The following is a 23691-nucleotide window of genomic DNA, read 5'->3' on the forward strand; positions in this document are numbered from 1 at the left end:
AAGAGGGGTGATGGGTATTGAAGAGGGCGTCTTTTGGGATGAGCACTGGGTGTTGTATGGAAACCAATTCGACAATAAATTTCATATATTAAAAAAAAAAAAAAAAGAAGTTGCAGTTGCCTAAGGCTGTGTTCTCTTCCCCCCAATTCCTGTCTTCACATGCACTTCTCCCACTTTATCTTCCCAGCAAATGATTACTCACCCTTTAAGACTTTCCCTGTCACCCCTTCCCAGAGGCTTCTCTGACCCCCTCCTCTCCATCCCCGAGTTTTCTTCCTGGCTGCCACAGAACTTTGCATGTGCCTCTGTTTTGGCCGTGTCTGTGTGAATCCCTTGAGGGCCGACTTTCAGCTTTGTATTCACAGCGTCTTGTTTAATGCCGATGGCATGAATTCAAAAATTGTTAATGAAACAAATGAATGCAGGGCTGAATGAATCTCTGATCCAGATAAATGGTATGTTTTTTAATGTTATACTGTGCACAGGGGTCAGCACATCCTGCCCTCCCACTGCCTCTTTTACATATACAGTTTTCTTGGGAGGTAGCCCCACATCCCTGCATCGGTGTATACCCCTGCTACACTACAGCATCAGAGCTGAGTAGTGGAGACGGAGACTGGATGGCCCACAGAGGCTGCGATGTGTGCTAGCTGGCCCTTTACAGGAAAAGCTTCCTGATTCTTGCTCCATAGGTAGATTACTTTGCTTTAAATAATGTTCGGAAAGGACAAATGAAATTAGCACAATTAACCTTTTTTTCCTGTGGCGTATCAAAATGCGCCAATGCCCGTCCCTTCTTTTACATATGCATTTCTTTTCCAGACAGACGTTTTTCAGTTTAACTCTGATATTTTTTGAACTAAATAGGTGGGAGCAAGCTTTTATAAGATGACTGGCCTGGGTCCTTTGCCTCAAGCTCTTTATAACGGAGAATCCTTTAAGCTTGAAGAGCTCAATATGAAAGAACTAGAAATGGCCGTTCTTCGCAGAATGATGGACGCGACGGTATATTTACAGAGGGACGTTTTTATGGTAGGCAAGCATTTATGAGGAAGTACATGATAGATGATATTTTTATAAATGATTTTTTGCATTAAAACAACTTTCTATAGCAAAAGTTTCCATCCTGATCACTTAGTAACGAATTTAAAAGTAATAAGTAACTAAGTTTATCTGTGCATAATTACATCAGAAATGCTTAATTGGAAAAAAATTCAGGTATTTACAGGAATATTTGTTGTAAATGTAAAGTTAGTGTATGAATCCTAATTGCCTAAATTATTTATTTATTTATTTATTTATTTATTTATTTATTTATTTATTTATTTTAGATTAGCCTTTAAGTATATTCTGTGCATAACTTTAGAACATATGCCTATAAATTATCTGTGTTACCTAAGTAATATTTTTGTTGTTTCAGGGTCGATTAAATGATCGAACAAATGCAGTTGATTTCCTTATGGATAAGAATAATGTTGTACCCCGTATAAATCCTTTGATTTTGCATGCTAAATGGCAGTACCTTAATTTAATATCCACATCAGGTAAAATGATCCATATACTTTCTACAAATGCTTACTGAGTTGTGCATGTTTTATTAAGTGGTTATTTAACATTTAATATGAAAATTTTCAGTAACTGCTGATGTTGAAGATTTCTCTACGTTCTTTTTCTTGGATTCGCAAGATAAGAGTGCTGTAATAGCAAAGAACATGTATTATTTAACCCAAGAAGGTAATGAGCATATTTTATTTTCCTGACTTTATTCCTAAAGTAGCAAAATTTGCAATTTTAGTGAGGTGTTTGCATAATGAATTTGTATGTTGCCATTTGACTAGAGGTCTGGTTTTCAGTTTCAGAGTTTGTAGTTTTTTAGGATACAAGGATTGTGCTGGGAAAATACCTTCTACAATAGTTATATGTTCAGGGGCTCATCTTGGTTTTTTGCCTTTTCTTAAAGCAAGCTGTTCCACTTTTCACCTTTTTAAGAAAGTGATAAAAGACTTTCCGGACTGTGTAACCTCGTGTCTTATAATGCATGAGTAAGTATAATTCCCAGATCAGAGGAGAAGTAGTTCTACCCTCTGATTAAACTTCTGGATTTTTGTTTACATTGGTGATTATAAGAAAAGAAGGGAGACCGATACAGGAATGTACTGGGAAATACACATTTAGCCTGGACAGGGAAGTCGATGGTGGAGCCAAGCCTTGTTAGAGTACAGTGACCTATTCGAAATAGACAAGGATAGTTGGAGTTCAGCTGGTTCGGTTTTGCTTTGTTTTATTTGATGATCTTTGCTCTAGAGAGAAAAATGAGAGCCAATATGTGAAAGATAAAAGAAGACTGAGTTTTGTCTCAGTGTATGAGAGTGATCTAAAGATAAAATGAACTTCATAGTAAGGGGTATATTTTTATAGAGAGAGTTTTAAGCAGAGGCCACCCAGCCAGTTTTTTAGAATGCCATGGAATCAAGATTGTATCAGATGGCCCCAGAATTACTTCCTAACAGATCCCAGATTTTATGTTCATAAAGTGGTCTGTCTCCAAGAAATCCAACAAATAATAAAATACAATACAGTTCTATGTTATGGCAGAATAAGGTCCTGACTGTGACAAGTGAAGGGAAAAGGAAACAGAAACAAGGAATAAAAATAGGAGAAGTCTATTTTTCAGGTTCTGAGGTGTATTTCAAAAATTCCTTCTGGGCATCAGAATAAGTTAGCCTATAATTAATGGCCTTTGCTTAAATCTCTAGCAATTTAAAAGAATGTTAACTGGGAAACACCCAATTTCCTTTTGCTTGGCATTTATATAAACGTGTAAAGAACTGATGGAGTTGTGAGAAATTTACTTAGCACTTTGAAATAGTTCTCAGTTTACTAACTATGATGGTGAAAGTGCTGACCTTAAAAAGGCGTTAAAATTCTTTACCTTTCTTCTTTGAAAAGAATGTGCTGCGACTGCCTCACACTTAAATTGCTTCAATGTGAATTCAATGTCAGCCCTCTTTCTGTTATAGTTTTCATATAGTTAGATATCACTGAGTGTGGTAGTAATGGTGGCCTCACATCTATTCAGGGGTAAGTTTTTGGTCTGGCAAACGTTTTATAATTGTTTCAAGTAGGTTATGTGATCTAAAGGACTAGCTTTTGTGTAGGTTTTAATGATGGCTAGACAAGTGTACAGGTGATGCATACAGAGCCTAGATGAAATTAAACCCATTTAACTGTGACTTCAGAACTAAAAATTGTTTCTCCTTGTGGTTTCCAAATTTTCAAATTTTTCTGAAAAAAAGAATTGTATTAATGTTGATGGCACAGGTAATGTGAATTAGACCAAGTTAATAATAGAGGTTTGGGAATAAATGAATTGTAAGCTAATATTGCTGTTTTTAGTATCTATTAATAAGCTTTATTGTATCTAGTTTTACATCTATGTGGGGTATAATTCTCAATTTTAAAAAAATATATAGCTGTAGCTGGAAGACCATTTTGCTCACCAATTCCAAAAACATAAGTATAATACAACTTTTGTCTACTAATAAAAGTATTCCACAGGTATGTCCCTTAGAGACTATTCTTACTTTTTGGTATCCGAGTTTATTTAAAGCTTATATAGCACTCTTCTAGTGTTTTTATATGCCTGTCAGTGTGTGTGTGTGTGTGTGTGTGTGTGTGTGTGTATGTGTGTGTGTGTAATCTTTAGCAATATTTTCTTATTTTCAAAAAATTAGCTTAATACTTTTTAATGTATTTTGTTAGCTGGAAATGTCCCCTGCTTTTAGTTTAATTTTAAAAAGAGGCAGCTTGACTAAATTATTTGATACTTTCAGATGATGATGTAATTTCTTCAGTTACTCTCTGGATTATTGCTGATTTTGACAAACCATCTGGGCGAAAACTACTTTTTAATGCATTAAAGCACATGGTGAGTATTTAGATACTCTTACCACAAAAATTTTATAATTTGTTGTTAATTTTGAGAAAGCCAAATGAAGAACGTGCATTAAATCTTATTCTCCTCCACGTTAATGTTTTAAGTCCTTCAGCTTGTTGATAAGGAGGCGAAAACGGGAGCTCAAATTCAGTCTCCATGTACAATAGGCAGATTTGACCAGGAAAGGAAAACCCTGCAAGTCATCCATGATTCAGACCTGTGTGTTCCTGCTTGCCCTTGCTATTAGACATATACTTGTCTGCAATGTGTATGCACTGAATGTTTGTGTCTCCCATAAAATTCAGATGTTCAAATCTAATCTGTAGTGCAGTGGCATTTGGAGGTGCGACCTTTAGGAAGGAATCAGGTGATGAATGGGATCAGTGCCCTTGTCAGAAGAGGTCAGAGAGCCTACTTCACTCTCTGTCCATCATGTGTAGATACATGGACAGATCCGTAGTCTGCAGCCCAGAAGAGGGTCCTCACCAGAACCTGACCATGCTGGCACCCTGATCTCAGATTCCCAGTTCCAGAACTGTAGGAAGTACATTTCAGTTGTTTATAAACCACCCTGTCTATGGGTACTTTGTTGTAGCAGCTGGAACTAAGACATAGTAGTTATAAATAGGCTATTAAAACAGAGTGAATGGTCCAGACCCTACCATTACATCAATGACACCAAATCTAGTTTTTACCAAAAGCAGTTTGTAAGAGCAGTTTTCCATCACATAGTCAGGCAGCACTTTCTTTCTCTGAATATTTAAGAAAAAGAAAATAAATTTTCACTGAAGAGTATTTTAAGCCTTAAGTCAACCTTAATATTTTTTTTGTTATTAGAGAATTACAAACCAATATACTTCGATAGTATACATTTCTATATTTATTTAAAAATACTCTTTTATGGGGCACCTGGGTGGCTCAGTCAGTTGAGTATCCAACTTTGGCTCAGGTCATGATCTGGTTTGTGCACTGGAGCCCCGCACGGGCTGGCTGCTATCAGCACAGAGCCTCCTCTGGACCCCCTATCCCCACCTCTCTCTCTCTCTGTCCCTCCCCCACTCACACTCTCTCTCATTAAGGTAAATAAACATTTTTTAAAAATACTCTTCTATAACCTTCCATATTTCTAAGGGAGCATAAAAGTTTGTCTAGATTAAAAACACCTACAAAACGTAACTCAAAGTATTTTATGAAATTGTTTGTTTTCCATTAGCTAAGTGTAAATTTAGTGCTGATAACAAATTACCCCATAACTTAGTGGTTTAAAAACAATAAACATTTTCTCAGAGTGTCTGGGGTTTAAGAATTCAAGAGTGACTTGGCCGAGTGGCTGTGGCTCAGGGTTTCTTGTGAGGGTGCAGTCAGGACTCTGGCAGCAGTTGTCTGAAGACTTGACTGGAACCAGAGCATCAGCTGCTAAGAGGGCTTGCGTGGCTGCTGGCAGGGGGCCTCAGTTTGTCACTGGCTCTTCACGGAACATCTCATTCCGTTGCCACATAGACCCCATTTTAGCATTGCTAAGTGTCCGCACAATGTGACAGCGGGCTTTCCCTAGAGTGAGTGCTAAAGAGACAGAAGCCACAGTGTGTTTTATGATCTGGCCTCAAAAGTCACACACTGTGCTTCCATAATATCCTATTGATGACACAGATCGCTCCTATCCAGTATGAGGAGGAACAATATGGAAGCACAAGTATAAAAAGTAGGGATCATCGGGGGCCATCTTGGAGGGGCACTACCACATCAAGAATAGTTAATACATTTTAGACGAAACATAATAACATCAGTTGGGAGAATTTTCATGTCATGTTAGGCAGTCTCAGAACACATTCTGGCTTCATTCAAGCCCTGCAGACCAGCACATTCAAAAAGGGGTGTTTGAGGTCTGTGGAGTACATCACCTCTGCCTTCTGTCTCTTCTCAAGAATTTTTGGTAGCGTGTTCTTTGCAAGGCTGACAGATTGCCTTTTCCCAGTAGTTCCAATGTATGTGGCTCTCCCATTATGCACATATTGGTATGTTTAATGGTGTCCCACATTTCTCTGAGAATCTGATCATTTTAGTTCTTTTTACATTCTATTTTTCAGACTATAGCTCTGTTGATTTATCTTTAAATTCAGTGATCCTTCTGCCAAGTCAAATCTATTGAACCCCACTAGTAAATTTTTCATTTCAGTGTTTGTACTTTCCAATTCCAGAGTTTCCATTTGGTTCTTCTTTATAATTTCTATTGCTTTGTTATTATCATCAGTGTAATAAGTTGTTGTACCTTCCTTTAACTCTTTAAGCATGGTTTCCTTTAGTTCTTTGAAGATACGTGTATGTCTGTTAAGTCCATCATCTAAGGTCCCTCAAAGATAGTTTCTGATGCTTGGTATTTTTCCTTAGTATAAATCATACTGTCCTCTTTCACTGCATATCTCATAATCTTTTACTGAAAACCAAACATTTTAGATAATACACTGGAGCACATTTGGATCCCATACCACTTCATCACCTGGACTGTTTGGTCATTTGTTTGTTTAGTGATATGACCGAACTCTCTCTCTAGTCTATCTCCCTCTCATTGTTTTTCTCTGATGTTCCTGCTCAGACTTTTTCCCTTGATTTTATCTTTGATCTTGGTTTCCTGGAGACTGCCTCTGAGTCAGCAAAAGCCAATTATTGTTCAAAGTTTATACTTAAATACCCCCAGGCAGTTAGATGTTCACGCTTTACTGTTGGATGTCTGCTTGATTTAAAGGCTGCTTTCCAGGTTAGAGATTTTATGATTTTGCCCCACATTCACAGTGGAATAGTATCTTGGAATTTCCCTGATGACTCCTGAGAAGATTCAACCTTTGGTTTGGTCTTCCAGACTGCCGAGAAGGACTTTAATATTATTTTTAAACTTGACTTCCTAGCAGTTGCCCCTGGGTCAGAGTACCTTTTTATTTAGCAGTATTTGTTTAGGGAATGCCTTCAGTGTGCCCCCTGTCCCATTCTCATTACCCTGAGTGGGGCCACTGTAACACAGATGCAGTTTTCTGGAACCTCAGGGATGAGTGTGATCCCAGGACAGCTCTTTTCATCTCTCTCCTTCTCTGAGTCTCTCTCTCTGTTAAACCCATGGCCGATCTCTCATTCCACCTCACGTTTTTTTGCCTGGAGGACCATGTAAAAACACGCTCCAGATGGGATTTCACCCACAGGCTGTCACTTGCTAACTCTTGATCTGGTTCATTAATTGAATTATCTGCAGTATCAATTCTTATTTTTATTCTTTCAAGTATTATATTTTGAGCCTCTCTCATTTTCATTTCAGCCAGCTTGCTTTTAACTTTTGCCTTTCTCTCACTGGGGTCTCTCCTTATCTCTCTCTGAGTCTGTTTTTTGGAGGCCATGTTTTCTTTTCATAGCTACACAAACTTTAAGAGACTAACATAATGAACACTTATATACCTAACACCTAGATTCTATAATTTTAACATCTTGCCACATTTGTTTTATCTGATTATCTGTTGTTAGTGGGGAGGAAGGGCAGAATAGTCTGCATTTTAAAGTAAGTCACAGAAATCAGCATATATTTTAAAGTACATACATTTTAAAGTAAGTCACAGAAATCAGCATATGTCATCCCTTAGTATTTTAATATGCATTTTCTAAGAATTAGGATATTTTACATAACTGCAATACCACTATCCCATTGCTAGTACTAAGCCTACATTAAATTGTTCGCACAAAGATGTCTTTTCTTTTTTCAAGCTAGGATCTAAACGTGTTTCATTGTTACGTTTCATTAGTTTCTTTTATTATAGAACAGTCCCATCCACATTTTGTCTATTGACTTTTTAAAGAGACCAAGCTGGCCGCCTTTTAGAAAAATCCCACCTTACAAATTTCACAGATTTTTTTTCCTTACAGTATTTTTAACTTGTCCCTTAGCCCTTATATCTCCTCTACACTGGAAGCTATGTCTGACTTAATTAGATTCAGCTTCTGCATGTTCATGAGTGATGATGTATTCTTCATGCTCTGTTTGTACACTACCAACCTGAAAAAAAATTTCAATGTCCAGCATCAATAGAATGTATAAAAGAGTATATTCATACAGTGGAAATCTATGCAGTCCTAAAAAATAAAGCAACTAAAGATACACAAAACAGTGTTGATGAATCTCACAACCATTATGTTGAGTGGAAACAAGGCAGGAAAGAATATATACTGTATGATTATATGAAGCTCAAAATAGGTTAAAGGTTTAATGATGAAACTTAGGTGATAAACCAGAAGAAGAAGCAAGAATGATCCTACAAATAAGTAACAGGATCGTGGTTGTTTTTAGAAAAGTGGAAAGGTGTAGTCATTGGCAGGGTGTCTGAGAGACGTTTTTGGGTTGCTGGCAATGCTCTGTTTCTCGACCTGGGTTATAGTTTTATGGGTTAACTCACTGAATTCTACATTTTTGTTTCGTGTATTGTTTTATATGTGTTATTTCACATACAAAAAGTGGTTAAAGTATCTCCTAAAAGACTCGTTATACAAAGAGGTGAAGCAGTCGGAGTTCCTAAAGTGACTGTTTTCTGGCTATGTCAGTAGGTACACGTTCAGTACCATCCACATAGAAAGACCTCTGCAGTGAGGGCTGCTGTGTGTTAAAGTGAACAAGCTCGAATGGAAAGAGAAAAGTTCGGCTGTAAAATGATATGTGAGATACTGATCTTTTCCACCTATATGTGTTTTGCAGAAAACAAGTGTTCATAGTCGGTTGGGAGTTATTTATAATCCTACATCGAAAATAAATGAAGAAAACACCGCTATTTCTAGAGGAATTTTGGCAGCTTTTCTTACACAGAAAAACAGCTTTTTGAAAAACTTTCTCAGGAAACTGGCGAAGGAAGAAACTGCTACAGCTATTTACTCTGGAAAAAAAATTCACACATTCCTTACTGAGGTCAGTGGCTATTTGTTTGGAGTAAGAAGTATCTGTTGCATTTTTAGAATGTATAAGCCAATATGGTCATGCTACTGAAAAATGTCAATAAATAAGTATAATCAATTAGGGATAATAAACATTCCTTCAGCGGGAAAAGACAGTGATGTGACTTTGCATCAAGGCACTTAGGCAACCAAATTTCACGTATTTCTGCTACTACTGTATCATCCTTGAAGTTGATAGCATTCTAGTTAGGACTTGTATGTGAAGATTGAGAGTTCAAGGGCTATGTAAGTCATACTCAGGTAGTTCACTGAAGGGTCCAGTATGAGGGAAATTCTAAAGATGGAAGATGATCCTCAAGAAAGAAGATCTGTTAATCCACTCAAAAATATCAATTGATTGTCTGCCATACAAGGGAGGTATACTTGTGGACAAGGCAGATATGTTGAGTCCGTGCTCCTGTGGAGCTTCCACGGTGGTGGGAAAGGCAGACAAACTAAATGGTACTGGAAAAATATAAAGAAATGAGAGGGTAGATAGTTTGAGGGACGCTCTTTTAGCTGAAGTGGTCAGGGAAGGCATCTCTTAAAGAGCTTATGTTTGAGCAGAGGTCTGAATGTAATGAGAAAATTTGTGAGAAGAATGTACCAGATCCAGGAACACAGTAAGTCTAAAGGACTGACACAGAGACCGTCTTTCCAGGTTTGAGGTACAGGCAGAAGATCATCATGAGCAAAATAGGGAGCATGATGTGGAGAGTAGTAGGAGCTGATGTCAGAAACATAACCCAGATATTTCAGGAGTCTGTAGGCCATGGTAAGGAACTGAAGTCTTTCCTGAGTATGATGGGAAACCACTGAGGAATCTTGAAGAGGTGAATAACCCTTAAAAAGGTGACTCTGGATGCCATGTGAAATTTTGTAGTAGGCAGACAACAGTGGATATAGGATGAACAATTGGAATGTTTTTGCAGTAATCTAGACAAGACATAATGGCATCTTGGACTAGGTAGTAGTGGTGGGAATGGTGAGGTGATTGGTACATATTTGTTACAATCAGAATTAGCTGATCAATTGTATGTGATATGTGAAGGTAACATCCTTACATTTTAGCTTGAACAGCTAGAATTAATGGTGGTGCCTTTTTTTGAGATGGGAAAGTCTAGATGAAGAGAAGATCTGGACACATAGAGGATCAAGCGTTAAGTCTGTACATGTTAAGTTGGAGATGTCTGTTGGACATTCAGGGGGAGATGTTGAGTTGACAGTTGAGTTAATGAGTATAGAAATCAACTCAGGGTTGTCAGGGTACTTTTAGAGTACATCACTTCGAGAGTTACCAACATTATATATCATTTAAAACCAAGAAACTGGGTGAGATACCTCAGAAATGAGTTGGGTGAGGGAAGAGGGGCTAAAAAATGGAGCTCTGGAATGTTCCAACATACAGAGGTATGCAAGAAAAGGATGATCCAGCAAAGGAGACAGATGGAATAGCCATAAGTTAAGAAGATAATCAGGAGAATATGGTATCTTGAAAGTCAGTTGGAGAAAGTATTTTAAGGACAGAATGATCAACTGTGCAGATGTTCCTGAAATTAGGCTTCATAATTGACCATTTACTTGTTCAGGTGGTCATTGGGGACTTTGATGAAAATAGTTTCAGTGGAGTAGTAGGTATAAAAGTAAACTTGATGGAAAAGAGAATGGGAAATCAGGAACTAGAGATAGTGAGTATAGGTAGCGCTTTCAAAAAACTTTATTTTCCCGTGAACAGAGAAATATTTTGTAGCTAGAAAAGGACTTGGCATCAAGAGTTTCTCAATTTGCAAGATGTTACTTTTTGTATGCTAATGGAGACAGTCCATCCAAACAATGAGAAAGGAGGATAGGGAGGGGAGCAGAGAAGAAGCAAAGTTCTTGAGTAGATAAGAGGTGCTGGGATCCCCTGGACAGGTGTTTACAGTTGGTCTTAAGAAAAGGAACCATTCATCCATTTTTACTGGAAAGAAGGCAGAATATATGAGCATGGCTGCAGAAGGGTAGATTTAGTTGGTGGTAGCAGGATAAAGGACTTCTGATTATTTTCATTTTCAGAAGAAATTCAGGTCATTCGCTAAGTATTAGAATGAGAGTAGGTATTATTAGAGGTTTGAGGGAAGAGGAGCAAATGCCACATATTCTTCTCTTATTCTGAGAGAGAGAAAGTGAATTAACCACATTAGTGTGGGGGGGTTTCTGAGGGCCCACTAGATGTTAACAACTGTAAACTGAAAGTGAGGTCGCTATTAGTTGCAGCTTTTTTTCCAGCTGTATTAAGACTATTTTGGTTCCAGTTACAGGGGAAGCAGAGTCGTGCTTAAACAGAGTTGAGGTTTTGCCAGATGAATATGACTTCAGGGAAGCATTCCAGGGATCTAAGCATGGCAAGTTTGTGTTGTAGTAAAGGCCTTTGAGGTATAACTCAGGAAGAAATTATGGGAGGTGTGATGGGTAATAACGAGGTGGTAGGGGCAGAGGACAGAAGGGATTGGGTAATGGTTGGTATGGTGACACTAGGTTGAATGAGTTGGAAATTGAGCAGTTTGTGGTCAGAGGGGATGATTGAGATGGAGATTTTGGATGTAAGTGGGATCTCAGGCTGCACTGTCCAATACTGTATCCACTAGCTGCATGTGGCTCTTTTAAACTTAAAATCAAGTTAAAATTCCAGTTGTTTAAGCATCCAGCTTTTGATTTTGGTTCAGGTCATGATCTCATGGTTCATGAGATCGAGCACCATGTGAGGCTTTGTGCTGACAGCTGGAGGCCTGCTTGGGATTCTGTCTCTCTCCCTTTCTCTGCCCCTCCCACACTCATTCCCTCTCTAAATAAATAAATAAGCAAGCAAACAAACAAACTTAAAAAAAATTAAGTTAAAATTTAAATTCAGTGCTCCAGTCATTCTAGCCATGTTTTAAGTGCTCAGTAACCATCCATGGCTGTGGCTGGCATATTGGACTGTTTAGTGGAACATTTCTACCATCGCGGGAGCGTACCAGGAACCTGCTAGAAATTCAGAATTTAAGGCCCCACCTTGGATCTTCTGAAGTAGAAACTACATTTCAACAAGGCTTCCAGGTGATTGCACATTAAAGTTTGATAAGTACTGATATGGAGAGTGTTTCTTAGTGTGAAGATGTGAAGAAGCTATTCGTGGTTTATTTTCTGTGAATGTCCATATATTTTTTGACTCTCACCAAGGATTACTTTTATATTTCAGAAATAAAATGCACTATTACTGAATTGGTTTTGTGAGGTTGGTATAATGGGGTGTGATAGGGTATTTCTATTTTAAACACTGGTTTTTTTTCACTGAGGGTACCAAAATGGGGTACTGAGTTCAGAATTTAATTAACATTTGTTTAATTTCTTTAATGATAAATTGTATTTAAGTTGATGTTCCCTAGCATATTCCCTAGCATTACTAGTCAGTAATCCACCTGAAATCTTCAAAGAATGAATGTGGCATGTGATATCTACTTGTAACAGGATTTACAAATGTTATAATTGGCTTGGCAAAGAAATATTCTTTTTTAAAATGTAGTTTCAACATTATGGAGGTTTCTCAAAAAACTAAAAATAGAACTACCCTACGACCCAGCAATTGCACTACTAGGCATCTCTCCAGGAGACACAGGTGTGCTGTTTCGAAGGGACACATGCACCCCATGTTTATAGCAGCACTATCCACAATAGCCAAAGGAAAGAGCCCAAATGTCCATCGATGGATGAACAGATAAAGAAAATGTGAGATATATGTATATATATATATATATATATGTATACACACACACAATGGAGGATTAGTCAGCAATCAAAAAGAATGAAATCTTGCCATTTGCAACTACATGGATGGAACTGGAGGGTACTATGCTAAGTGAAATTAGTCAGAGAAAGACAAAAATCATATGACTTCACTCATATTAGGACTTTAAGAGACAAAACAGATGAACATAAGGGAAAGGAAACAAAAATAATATAAAAACAGGGAAGGGGACAAAGCAAAAGAGACTCATAAATATGGAGAACAAACTGAGGGTTGCTGGAGGGGTTGTGGGAGGTAGGATGGGTTAAATGGGTAAGGAATCTACTGAAATCATTGCTTCACTATATACTAATTTGGATGTAAATTTTAAAAAATAAAAAATAAAGTTAAATTTAAATAAATAAAATAAAATGTAGTTTCAGATGAAAATAGTGCTTTTTAAATCAAAATTTAGAATAATTTCAAATTTTGCATTAATATATTAAAGTAGTCTTTGTTAAAATGATTTGCTGGGGCACCTGGTTGGCTCAGTCAGTTAATAGTCCGACATCGGCTCAGGTCATGATCTCACTGTCTGTGAGTTTGAGCCCCACGTCAGGCTCTGTGTGGACAGCTCAGAGCCTGGATCCTGCTTCGGATTCTGTGTCTCCCTCTCTCACTGCCCCTCCCCTGCTCACACTCTGTGTCTCTCTCAAAAATAAGTGTTAAAAAAAAAATTTTTTTTTAATAAAAAATGATTTGCTATATTTCTCTTGTTAATTTCATCCTTCTTAATTTATGGTTTAGGGGATGGATAAGAACGCTTTTCAGAAAAAATATAATACCATTGGAGTGAATATTTTCCGAACTCATCAGCTGTTCTGTCAAGATGTACTTAAAATTCGTCCTGGAGAAATAGGTGTTGTCAGCAATGGGAAAGTAAGTAGAAAATGCAATTGCTCGCTTTTTCTCACTGACCCGTGACCTGGGGGCCTGTCACAACATGCAGGAGATGCGGCTCCTGTGCTGGACACAGTGGACAGGGGTCAGCATAAACTGCCCGTGGTCCCACCCCTTCCCCCAGGGATGGACGCATCGAATGTGGCGCGAAAGAGCGTTCGTATGGGAATAGCTGTTGTTGTGTTCTAATGTAAGGATTAGAACAACTACTACAACATTGCGACTAAGAGCCACTGTTGCTGTAGATGTGGAAAGTACGTTGTGATGTCTTTTTCTTCCTGTCGCTTTTCTCTTCAATTGACTGTGTTAACTTCCATAAGTACCGAATTGTTATTTTTGAAATATAAAGTCATAGTTATTAATGTAATCATTAAAATCTATAAGAAAAATCACTTACTTCAACCCTCCTAATGAAATTGGTTATTCATAGTTTATTGTTTTACCTTCTAACCCTTTTCTCTACCCTACATAGGCATGTCTGGTTTGTAAAAATACATAATTTAATCCTGTTATATACATGTATGTATAAAATTTTATATCACACTTTTTTTCTCTTGGTATATTGGAAACATTTTCTTATTAGAGAGGTCTTTATAGACCTACAAAATTAATAATATCTACTTAATATTATTTGAGTATGAGAATCTTGTTTTCTCAGTAATGATTTAAGTTTTAAAAAGTTGAATCTGGTGCATAGATTTATTAAGAAATCAACTACTGGGCGCCTGGGTGGCTCAGTCGGTTAGGCGTCCGACTTCGGCTCAGGTCATGATCTCACGGTCCGTGGGTTTGAGCCCCACGTCGGTCTCTGTGCTGACAGCTCAGAGCCTGGAGCCCGTTTCAGATTCTGTGTCTCCCTCTCTCTCTACCCCTCCCCTGTTCATGCTCTGTCTCTCTCTGTCTCAAAAATAAATAAACGTTAAAAAAAAAAATCAACTAATGCAAAATGTTTGGCATCCTCTGTTTGAACTACCAAATTATATAACCCAAATTGTCTTCCAAGGTCTAGTGCGCTCTTAACGTTTTTGTTTTCTACATTTCTAGGTGAAGCTCTCTTTATCTAATGTTTTATTCCCCTATCATTTTCCCTGAAAATTATGCTCATTTTTTTCTTATCTGACTCTATGAAGACTAGGAACTGGAGAGTAGTGAGGGTCTCACATCCACAAGCCTCTGCAGATCAAATATATCTGCTTCAATGTAACAGTTTTCAGGCTAATTGTATTTAAGTGTTCATCTTTGTATGGTGCTGTTTTATAAATTGGTGACAATGGTTGCCATTTATTGCATTAATACACAGTATTTGTGAATTTGATAAGCAAGGTTTGTGGAAGCCCAGTAATGTCATTGCTTTTTATTTTTAACAGTTGTTTGGGGAGGAAATGCGGCTTTTTAGAACAGTTTTGCAGTATATGGCTCTGTCCCTTTGGCTCTGTCTAGCACTGTAAGGGGTGAAGAGGGAAAAAAAATTACACCAGCTGTATTTAGTACCTTGCCTTTTGATTATATGTTGTGGAAAGGCTACCCTATGTTTTCTTTGCTGTTATTTAATGTAATTCACATATTACCCATGTTATCGATAGCAAATGTTATAGTTATATTTACCTTATTTCTCCTAGAATAATTGTTTCACTTCATCTTCCTTGAAATTGACAAAAATATTCAGATTCTAATTTTGCACCTGCTGTGATCAATCTTCTAGGTTCTGAGAGTATAGTAGTGAACAAACTTGTTTTCATGAAGTTTATATTTTGGTGGGCAGTGACACCTAACAAGTAGCATCCTTATTGATAAGGTGCCATTTGGAGAGAGCCAGAGGAGGCAGGGAGGGGGGTGGGGGGGGGGAAGAGCAAGCCGAGTGGAATGTGTGCAAGAGGAATGTTCTAGATTGAGGGAATAGTGAGTACAAAGGTCCTGAGGTGAGATGATCACCGTGTCCTAGAAATAGCCAGTACAGAGAGTAGTCAGAAGAGAAGCTTCAGAAAAGTAGCTGCCGACCAGATCCCATAGGGTTTCAGGACAGTGTAAGGACTCCTGCTCTACTGTGAGTGAGTTGTGAAGTTTAGTTCTGGGCAGAGGACTGACATGGTCTGACTTATGTCTTCTTTGCGCATCTCTAGTGGCTGTTCAATAGAGAATAAAACATAGGGCGTCAGGAGAGCAGTCAGGAGCTAGTTCAGTAGTCCATGTGAGAGCTGATGGTGACTTGGACTGGAATGGCCCTGGAGGAGGAAGTGAGGGATGTATCGTGGAGGAAGAGTGGACCTGAATTACTGACAGACTTGGGGTGGGATGGAGAGAACCGTGTTACTGGCAAAGTGAGGCTGCTCAGGACGAGTGGAAGGGGAGGGAAGATGGAAATTCAGTTCCGGATGTAGGAAGAGTTCAGTGGCCAGTTCTGGTCCTGTGCCTGCTCTTGGGCTGACACTTGAGCATATGAGTTGAATTCAGGGAAGAGGTTGGGGCTGGAGGTAGTAGATATTCAGTTAAATTATGTTGGCTTTTGCGTTGATTAGTAGAAAATTATAATTTTATTTTTTTAATTTATGGAACAGTAATTTGAATAGAAAAGTAGAAAAGTATAATGTATCTGAAAGCAAGTACTGTGGCTTAGAGCTGTGTAATGTAATACTTAGCTTGTTACTCTCAGAGTGAGGCTTTAAAGCACAGTAGTCACGGCAATTGCAGCAGATAGGTACAACTCTCAGCCAGATCATTTAATGCTTGAAATCTGACATTTTAGAATCAGCCTTCATCATGAACCTGTCCAAATGTTTGTTAGAATTGGAACATACTCAGGTTGTTTATGAATGATCAAAACTGGGGGGTGGTGATTATCTCATACTTTCTTACTAAGATGCTGAAGAATTAAAAATGCATTTATTTTTAGTATTAAATAAAACTCTAATGCTGCCACTATAATTATAACAGATTTATTGTCATTAACCTACATGTTTACAAATTGGCGAAAGACGGCATAGCAGGCAGTAGAGAAGCAGGGCCTTTTTTGTTATTTTTTTTTTTTTTAGCCAAACAAATCTCTGTTTGAATTCCATTTTACCATTAATTAATTAATTATATGACTTCTATGAGACTTGGTTTAGAAATATCATTTGGACAGTGGGAATGGTGATGGTCTATTTTACAGAGTTGTCAGAGATTAAATATACTTTTATAGGTAAAGCACATAAAACAGCCCCAGACACAGAGCAGATTTTCAGTAAATATTAATTCCTGTTTTCTCTTTAAATATTTGAAGGCTGTCATGAGAAATAGTGGGTACATTTGTAGACCTGATTTGTGTTACACTTGATGAGAGAGTCAATATAGAATCATACTGAGATGTCCATGAGTGGAGAGAGATTTTTGTAAAGCTCAGTGTGTGGATGAACATTCTAACAGAGTTTTCTAAAATTTTAATGAGCTGTCAGAGGTAATGCATTTCTGTTACAACAGTTATTCCGTATAACTGAAAAATCACATTTCCAAAATGTTGTAAAGAAGATGGAAGCACCAGATACATTTTATTATGTTTGTACATGATTTTCAAGTTCAGTGTTCCTTTTCCCAACTTAGACATTATGTGATTTTATACTGTTTATGTTACTTTATCCCACAAGAATCAAGTTTCTCCTAGCTGTTTCACACTGCACTCACATAGGTGAAATAGAGCCAGTTCTCTGGTGAATTTAATCAATGAAAAGAGCCAATCTAATTAACCCCTTAAGAAAATAATTTGAGATTATATTTCCTTTTTCTGAGTTATTAACAAAACTGCTCAAATCAATAGAGGTGGTACAGATAAAATTCAGCTATTTTCCAGGCCTCCTATTCATAGTCCATAAAATATAACATTGAAAGTGCTTTCAAAGTATCTCAAAAGTGATACCAAATCTTAAGGCAATGAAATGTTTCTATGTGTACTTTTAGTTTTATGGTATCCATTTTTTCATTTTGAAGAGCCCGTTTTATATGTTTAAGGGTGAAACATGATATTTGTTTAGTTGGAATGCTAACATCCCAGCTAATATCACCTGTGATATGAGCAAATAATAAAAAATTCAAGAACTATACCTCATTCATTTTTAGAAAAATATTAATTGCAGAAGCAGATGAAGCAGTCGAGGGAGTGAGAAAATCTGCTACAACCATTTAATTCTGGTCTGTTTACCAAGAAAAAAAGGATTCTGGATGCTATACTTTGTGGTTGTCATTAAGTGTAAGTGTTTAGGGCATAAGACTATGTCAGGCTCACCTTCTACATCGGTGCTTGCATTCATAATATGATGATGTTGCATGGATTAATTTTGAAATTAGGCGTGTGACAATTTGACAACTCCTCCTCTAGAGTTAACTGGTTCACAGCCGACTTGCATACATGACCTTACTGTGGTCCGAACCATTTATACAGCATCAGTTAGATGAAGATGGGTTGGTATGTTTAAGTGATTGTGTAGTTTGTCTTTGGTTTTTTGCTCGTTTATGCCTTGCTTATGTATTAATTCGTATCTACGTCATGTAGGCCACAATTGATAGAAGAGTGGAAAAGCAAATTGAAAATAAAAGACTTATGAAATACAGACCGTTTCATAATTTACCTTAGAATGAAAAGCCTTGGGTTTTTGAAAGCATTATGTTTCAAAGTAAAACTTTCTAATGGAAATAATTTACTACTTTTCTATTTTGTCAGTTAGATATTGGTGTTTATGCAAATGTTACTTGTAATATGAAAGTGAGAAAACCTTTTTCTCTTTGTCTCCCGGTAGATTTAGTAAGTGGTGGGATTGATCGCCACCGTCTGTTTAATCGGTAATCGGTTGTTGTTTAAATATCTATTTGATGAGAAAATATTTGTCCCAAACTGGTATCTTCTAGAAGGTATACAATAATAAAACTACTTTTATTTTAAGTTCTTAGGACCTTTAGATGAAAATTTCTATACAGAAGATTTTTACTTCTTGGAAAAGATAACATTTACTAATTTAGTAGAGAAAATTAAAGGCGTTGTTGAAAATATGAAAATCAGCTCAAAGAAGTAAGTATTTAAAATCGTAAGCGAAATTCATTTCAGGATGTGCTATTTTGCATCTTATTTTTTTCTTTTTAAGAATAGAAAATATTTCAAATATGTACACAATTAAAGATATAAGCAATATGTAGAGAATATTTAAAAATGATAATAAAGGACATCCACATACTCACCACCACCAAACTGTACATGTTAATGGTTTGTTTTATTTGCCTTGGATCTCACTGTCCTCTTTGTTTCTTACCCACCTACACAGTCTCCATCCTCCCTGAGAAGTAACCATTTTCCTAAATGCTGTGTGCATGATTCCATACTCATATTTATACTTTGCTTCATTTCTGAATATCCATGAGCAGTGTTGTTTGGGTCGAATGCCTGACTTTTATAGAGAAACTCTGTTTCCTGTAGGTTCCTCTGCACTCTACTTCCTCTGGAGCTTCATCCAGGTTCATGTACGCAGTTCATTTTAATTCCTTCTCGGTGTTTAATGAATATTCTGTAGCTCGTTTATGCAGTCCATTACTGAGGTACAGTGAACTTGGCTTTAGTGTTTTTACTGTTACAGAAGTGCTGGAGTGAACCGGCTTTCAGTGTCTCCTTGTGCAGTGTGAGTTTCTCTAGAGCACAGGGGTGTTGTAGTTGGGTTGTAGGGTGTGCGTGTCTTCAGCCTTACCAGATATTGTTAAATACCCTTTAAAGTCGTTGCAGCAATTAACACTCCCACCAGAAAGGTGAAAGTTCTGTTTCCACAGGTTCTTACCAATACCTGGAGTTGTCTGACTTGATAATTTTCTCTGTCTGGTGGATGTGAAATTGTGGCTTGTTTTACTTTGCATTTCTTTGACTCTTAGTAAAGTTGAGTATCTTCTCATACGATTATTTTCATTCACGTTTACCCTTCTGTAAAATACCTGTTTGTGTCTTTTGCTCAGTTATCTGTTGGGCTTTTTTTCTTCTTTTAATGATCTATAAACATATTCTCTGTGATTCTGTATACTAATCTTTATCAGTTATATGTGTTACAAATATTATATTCTAGTTTGTGACATGACTATTTACTTTTTTATTGGAATTTTTTACCAAATACTTAGATGATTTTTATTTTAATGTCAAAACATTATCAGGATTTTTCTGTCATGGTTTGTCTGTGGTCTCTGTGTGTGAGTGAGGGAGGGAGGGAGGGAGGGAAGGGAGTGTGTGTGTGTGTGTGTGTGTGTGTGTGTGTGTGTGTATCTGTAGGATGTATAAGAATTTTTTTCTAGTCTGCGTTCATAAAGATATTCTCCTTTATTGTCTTCTAAAAGTTTTACAGTTTTGCTTTTTTATTGGTTTATATCTTTAGTTCTTCTTGGATTTTTAAAAAAGTATTTATTTTGAGAGAGAGTGTGTATGTGTGAGTGAGCAGAGGAGGGGCAGATCTGCACTGTCAGCACAGAGCCCCATGCAGGGCTCGATCCCATGAACTGAGATCATGACCTGAGCTCATGTCCTTAATTCTTCTTAGATCTTTATATTGTTCCACTGGTATGCTGTCTCATGCCAGTCCCACACTCCAGTTACCACAGCCTTATAATAAATTTTGATAATAGCAAAAATTTTTTCTTCTGTCTCTTCAAAATTGCATCGATTGTTTTTTGCTACTTGTTTTTCCACATAAATGTAATTAGAAGCAGCATAACAAGTTCTACAAAAAACTGTCCTGGAATTTTTATGAGAATTTCCGTGAATTTATAGATTAGTTTAAGAACTGCCATCTTTATGTAATATTAAATTATCTCGTCTGTTAAATATATACATATATTGTTTATGTATGGCTATATGAATGTATAATATATAAAACATAAAATAACATATAGGTATATAACTGATGTATCTGGCATACAATTTATATGTGGTATATGATTTATATATACATATAAGAATATGTAGGTAGATAGTTTGACACACTTACTTAGTGTTCCTTTAGGGTCCTTTGGTGAAGCTTCCGTTTTTTCCCCATGAGTTTTTACACATGTAGTTTTAGATTTATTCCCTTGTACTTTATACTTTTAGCCCATATTATAAATAGTGTACTTTATATTTTCAAATTGTTTATTGCTAAATTACAGGAATAACAATAAATTCTATAATAAATAATAAATTCTATATTGATCTTCCTTGCTCAACTCTCTTATTTTTTGTAACATTTTATCTGATGTTAGACGCTCATGTCATTTGTGAATCGTAACAGCTTCGTACTTTAACTTCTAGCTTTTAAAACATCTCCTGTTGGCCTTTCTCTTGTTCTAGTTTGCTTAATTTAGGATAGACTTATTTTACTGTTTTACTTTTCATATATGTAGATTTAGGACCTGGCAGGCTCTTAATTGTTTTGGTTGTTTTTATCAGTTTCAGTTTTTACTATTTTTTTCATCTGTTCTCTTTCATAAACTTCTCAAGTTGGGTTCTAAGCTTTTTAATATCACATTTTTTTTCCTTACATACCCTTAAATTACAGGCTTAAAAGTGTCTTTCTAAACTCTATTTAGCCTGTATCACATAAGTTGTGATATATAAATGCTTCATTATGATTCATTGCTAACATGTTCAGATTTCTGGGTTTTTTAACATTTGCTTGTTAAGATGTTTTGAAATATTTATAGTGTCTTCTTCATGAAGGCAAACTCCTTGTCCATTTTATCATTTTTATCTTCCTTATATGGAATTGTGCCTAGATCTTGTTAGACATCCAGTAAATCTTTATTGAATAAATAAATGAATAAGATACATTTTAAAAATTTTAAGTGGCACAGTGTGTTATTAATTGATTTCCAGTTTGTTTTTGAACTGTGATTAGAGAACATGGTTTATGAAAATCAATTATTTGGTATTTATTTCTACAAATTTTGTGAGACAGCGTTAATCTTTATCATTGTTCCATGCCTGATTTTTTTAAGGCTTATTCTCTAATTGTGTGGAAGATTTTACACATTTATTATTTTGAACATGCTATTTTTTTTCCAACCATCGAAATACTGAATTATTCTTTATCTGTCAGTTACTAGATGAAGTTTGTTAAAACACTGCAATGATGATTATGGATCTGTCATTTAATTCTTGCAACTTTGTCAAATTTTATTCTAAATATTTTGAGCTATAGTTATATATACTCTGATTCAGAATTATGTTTCTAGTGAATTGTTCCTTTTATCATTATATATTACTCCTTTTGCTATAATTTTGTCTTAAAGTCTGTGGGGTCTCGTATTTAAGCCACATCAACATTCTTTTTGGTTAATGCTTTTCTGTTTTATCTTTTTCCGTTTACTTTCAGTGTACCCACACATCTTATGGCGTACAACTAGGCTTCCTGCCAGAACTAAAAATTCTGATTCTTAGTCTTAAATACAGAATTCTGATTCGGATGAAATGGATGTCCTTGCTTAATCTGTTCCTTTAGGAAGTAATTCATCATTTAGGAAATGATGTTAACATAGAAAACTATAAATAAAGTAGGAAAGTCTAAGGGCATTTCTGCAGTAAAGAGATAATATCCACAGTTATTTTCAAGTGGATATTTTAAAAAGAAAACTTTAAAAAGCAAAAAAAGTTATTTTTGGTGAAATAATTTAGGTCTAGCTTATGTTGGAAAGCATATAAGTCATACTGAATTTTGTGAATATATCGTTAACATTTCAGAATGAATTTTTTTAATCTGATCTGGCAAAAAATAGTTTTAAATAGGTTTGGGAAGCTATTTCAGCCACTTTAGAGGTGGATTTCAGACCAAAACCACCACCAAAACAACAAAAACCAACACTAAACTATAAGAACATCCCCTCTAATTGTCTGAAGTCATTGCATGCACACACATAATGCTAAACACGTCATGTTGTGGTTAGAATAAATGCATATATGCTTAAATGTGAACATATGTTTAAGATATGCATCCTTATTTTCATGTCTTCCAAGAGTTAGCTACCTAGGAAGGTGGAACTCTGGGTGCAAAAGACAGAGTCCTTGGAACCATTGCTGGGGGAGCACGTGACACCTGTTTCTGGAGCAGAGTGATTACTGCCTGCTCTGCTCGGAGACCATCTCCACTCCTTAGACAGGAGGTGCTGACCTTCTCGTGCATGTTCCCTTCTGCAGTTCAGAGTATTTTGCAAAAAGAGAGAATTGAGAGAATCTACAAAAAGGCTGTTTGGGGCCCCCAATTTTCCCTTTCCTCATTTCCTCCTCTCTTAGTGCATATGGTCTCCTTGAAACATGGGGAGCATGTTTAACCATATTTCCTCCATTGTGTCTACAATTTCACATATTAGAGATTATGTGGCTAATAAATACCTTTGAGGGAGTTTAGAAATAGAGATTATGATTTTGATTAATTTACTCATTTAAAACAGGTTTATTGGGTGGCTCAGTCGGTTAAGTGTCCGACTTCAGGTCATGAACTCGCGGTTTGTGAGTTCGAGCCCCACATCAGGCTCTGTGCTGACAGCTTGGAGCCTGCTTCCAATTTTGTGTCTCCCTCTCTCTCTGCCCCTGCCCTGCTCATGCTCTGTCTCTCTCTGTCTCTCAAAAATAAATAAATGTAAAAAAAAGCAGTTTTTTTAAACAGGTTTATTAACTGGTCATTAAGCAGTGCTCTGTGAAAGATATGGTGTGTAATACAAATAGAAGGAATGTGAAGTCCTACATGTCAGAACCTTGTAGTCAAAGCTGATATATTATAGTAGAGAGATACAAGTTCTCAACTCTGCATCTGAATTTCTCTATAAAAAAGTGCTTATCGTTTCTTTTCTTGTTTCTTTATTTTCAAAAACTTTCCTTAAAGTTTAGCCAACATTTTCTGCCCCAGTGTATCAGTGAACATATAATACATTTCCTCTGGCATGGATTTTCAAATTCGGTTATGTTTAATCTAGGTATTTGTTTTATGCAGTCATAATTAGTTTTCAAACTAATTTGTGACCATACAAGTCTGGACTTCTTAGTTATTTTCGAAATTCTCCCTTTTGTTCTTCCTGCCCTTCTTTCTTTCCTGGGTGGGCTCCAGTGCTTGAACACGTAACCAGCACT

At 36.6% G+C, this 23691-nt stretch overlaps 1 protein-coding gene across 1 annotated transcript in view; it reads left to right on the forward strand.

Annotated features, from left to right (window-relative positions):
* The window catches only part of UGGT2 (UDP-glucose glycoprotein glucosyltransferase 2), a 204828-nt gene that overhangs the window by 129714 nt on the left and 51423 nt on the right, over nt 1–23691 (forward strand). Inside the window, exons 17-23 of the mRNA XM_040487223.1 lie at nt 868–1032; nt 1421–1544; nt 1636–1734; nt 3834–3928; nt 8664–8870; nt 13449–13580; nt 18512–18636. Of these exons, the coding sequence (XP_040343157.1) occupies nt 868–1032; nt 1421–1544; nt 1636–1734; nt 3834–3928; nt 8664–8870; nt 13449–13580; nt 18512–18636 (947 nt within the window). The remainder of the gene's footprint in view (nt 1–867; nt 1033–1420; nt 1545–1635; nt 1735–3833; nt 3929–8663; nt 8871–13448; nt 13581–18511; nt 18637–23691) is intronic.

This window comes from Herpailurus yagouaroundi, unplaced genomic scaffold (assembly GCF_014898765.1).
Source record: "Herpailurus yagouaroundi ecotype Mexico unplaced genomic scaffold, PumYag 164, whole genome shotgun sequence".
Lineage (NCBI taxonomy): Eukaryota > Metazoa > Chordata > Mammalia > Carnivora > Felidae > Herpailurus > Herpailurus yagouaroundi.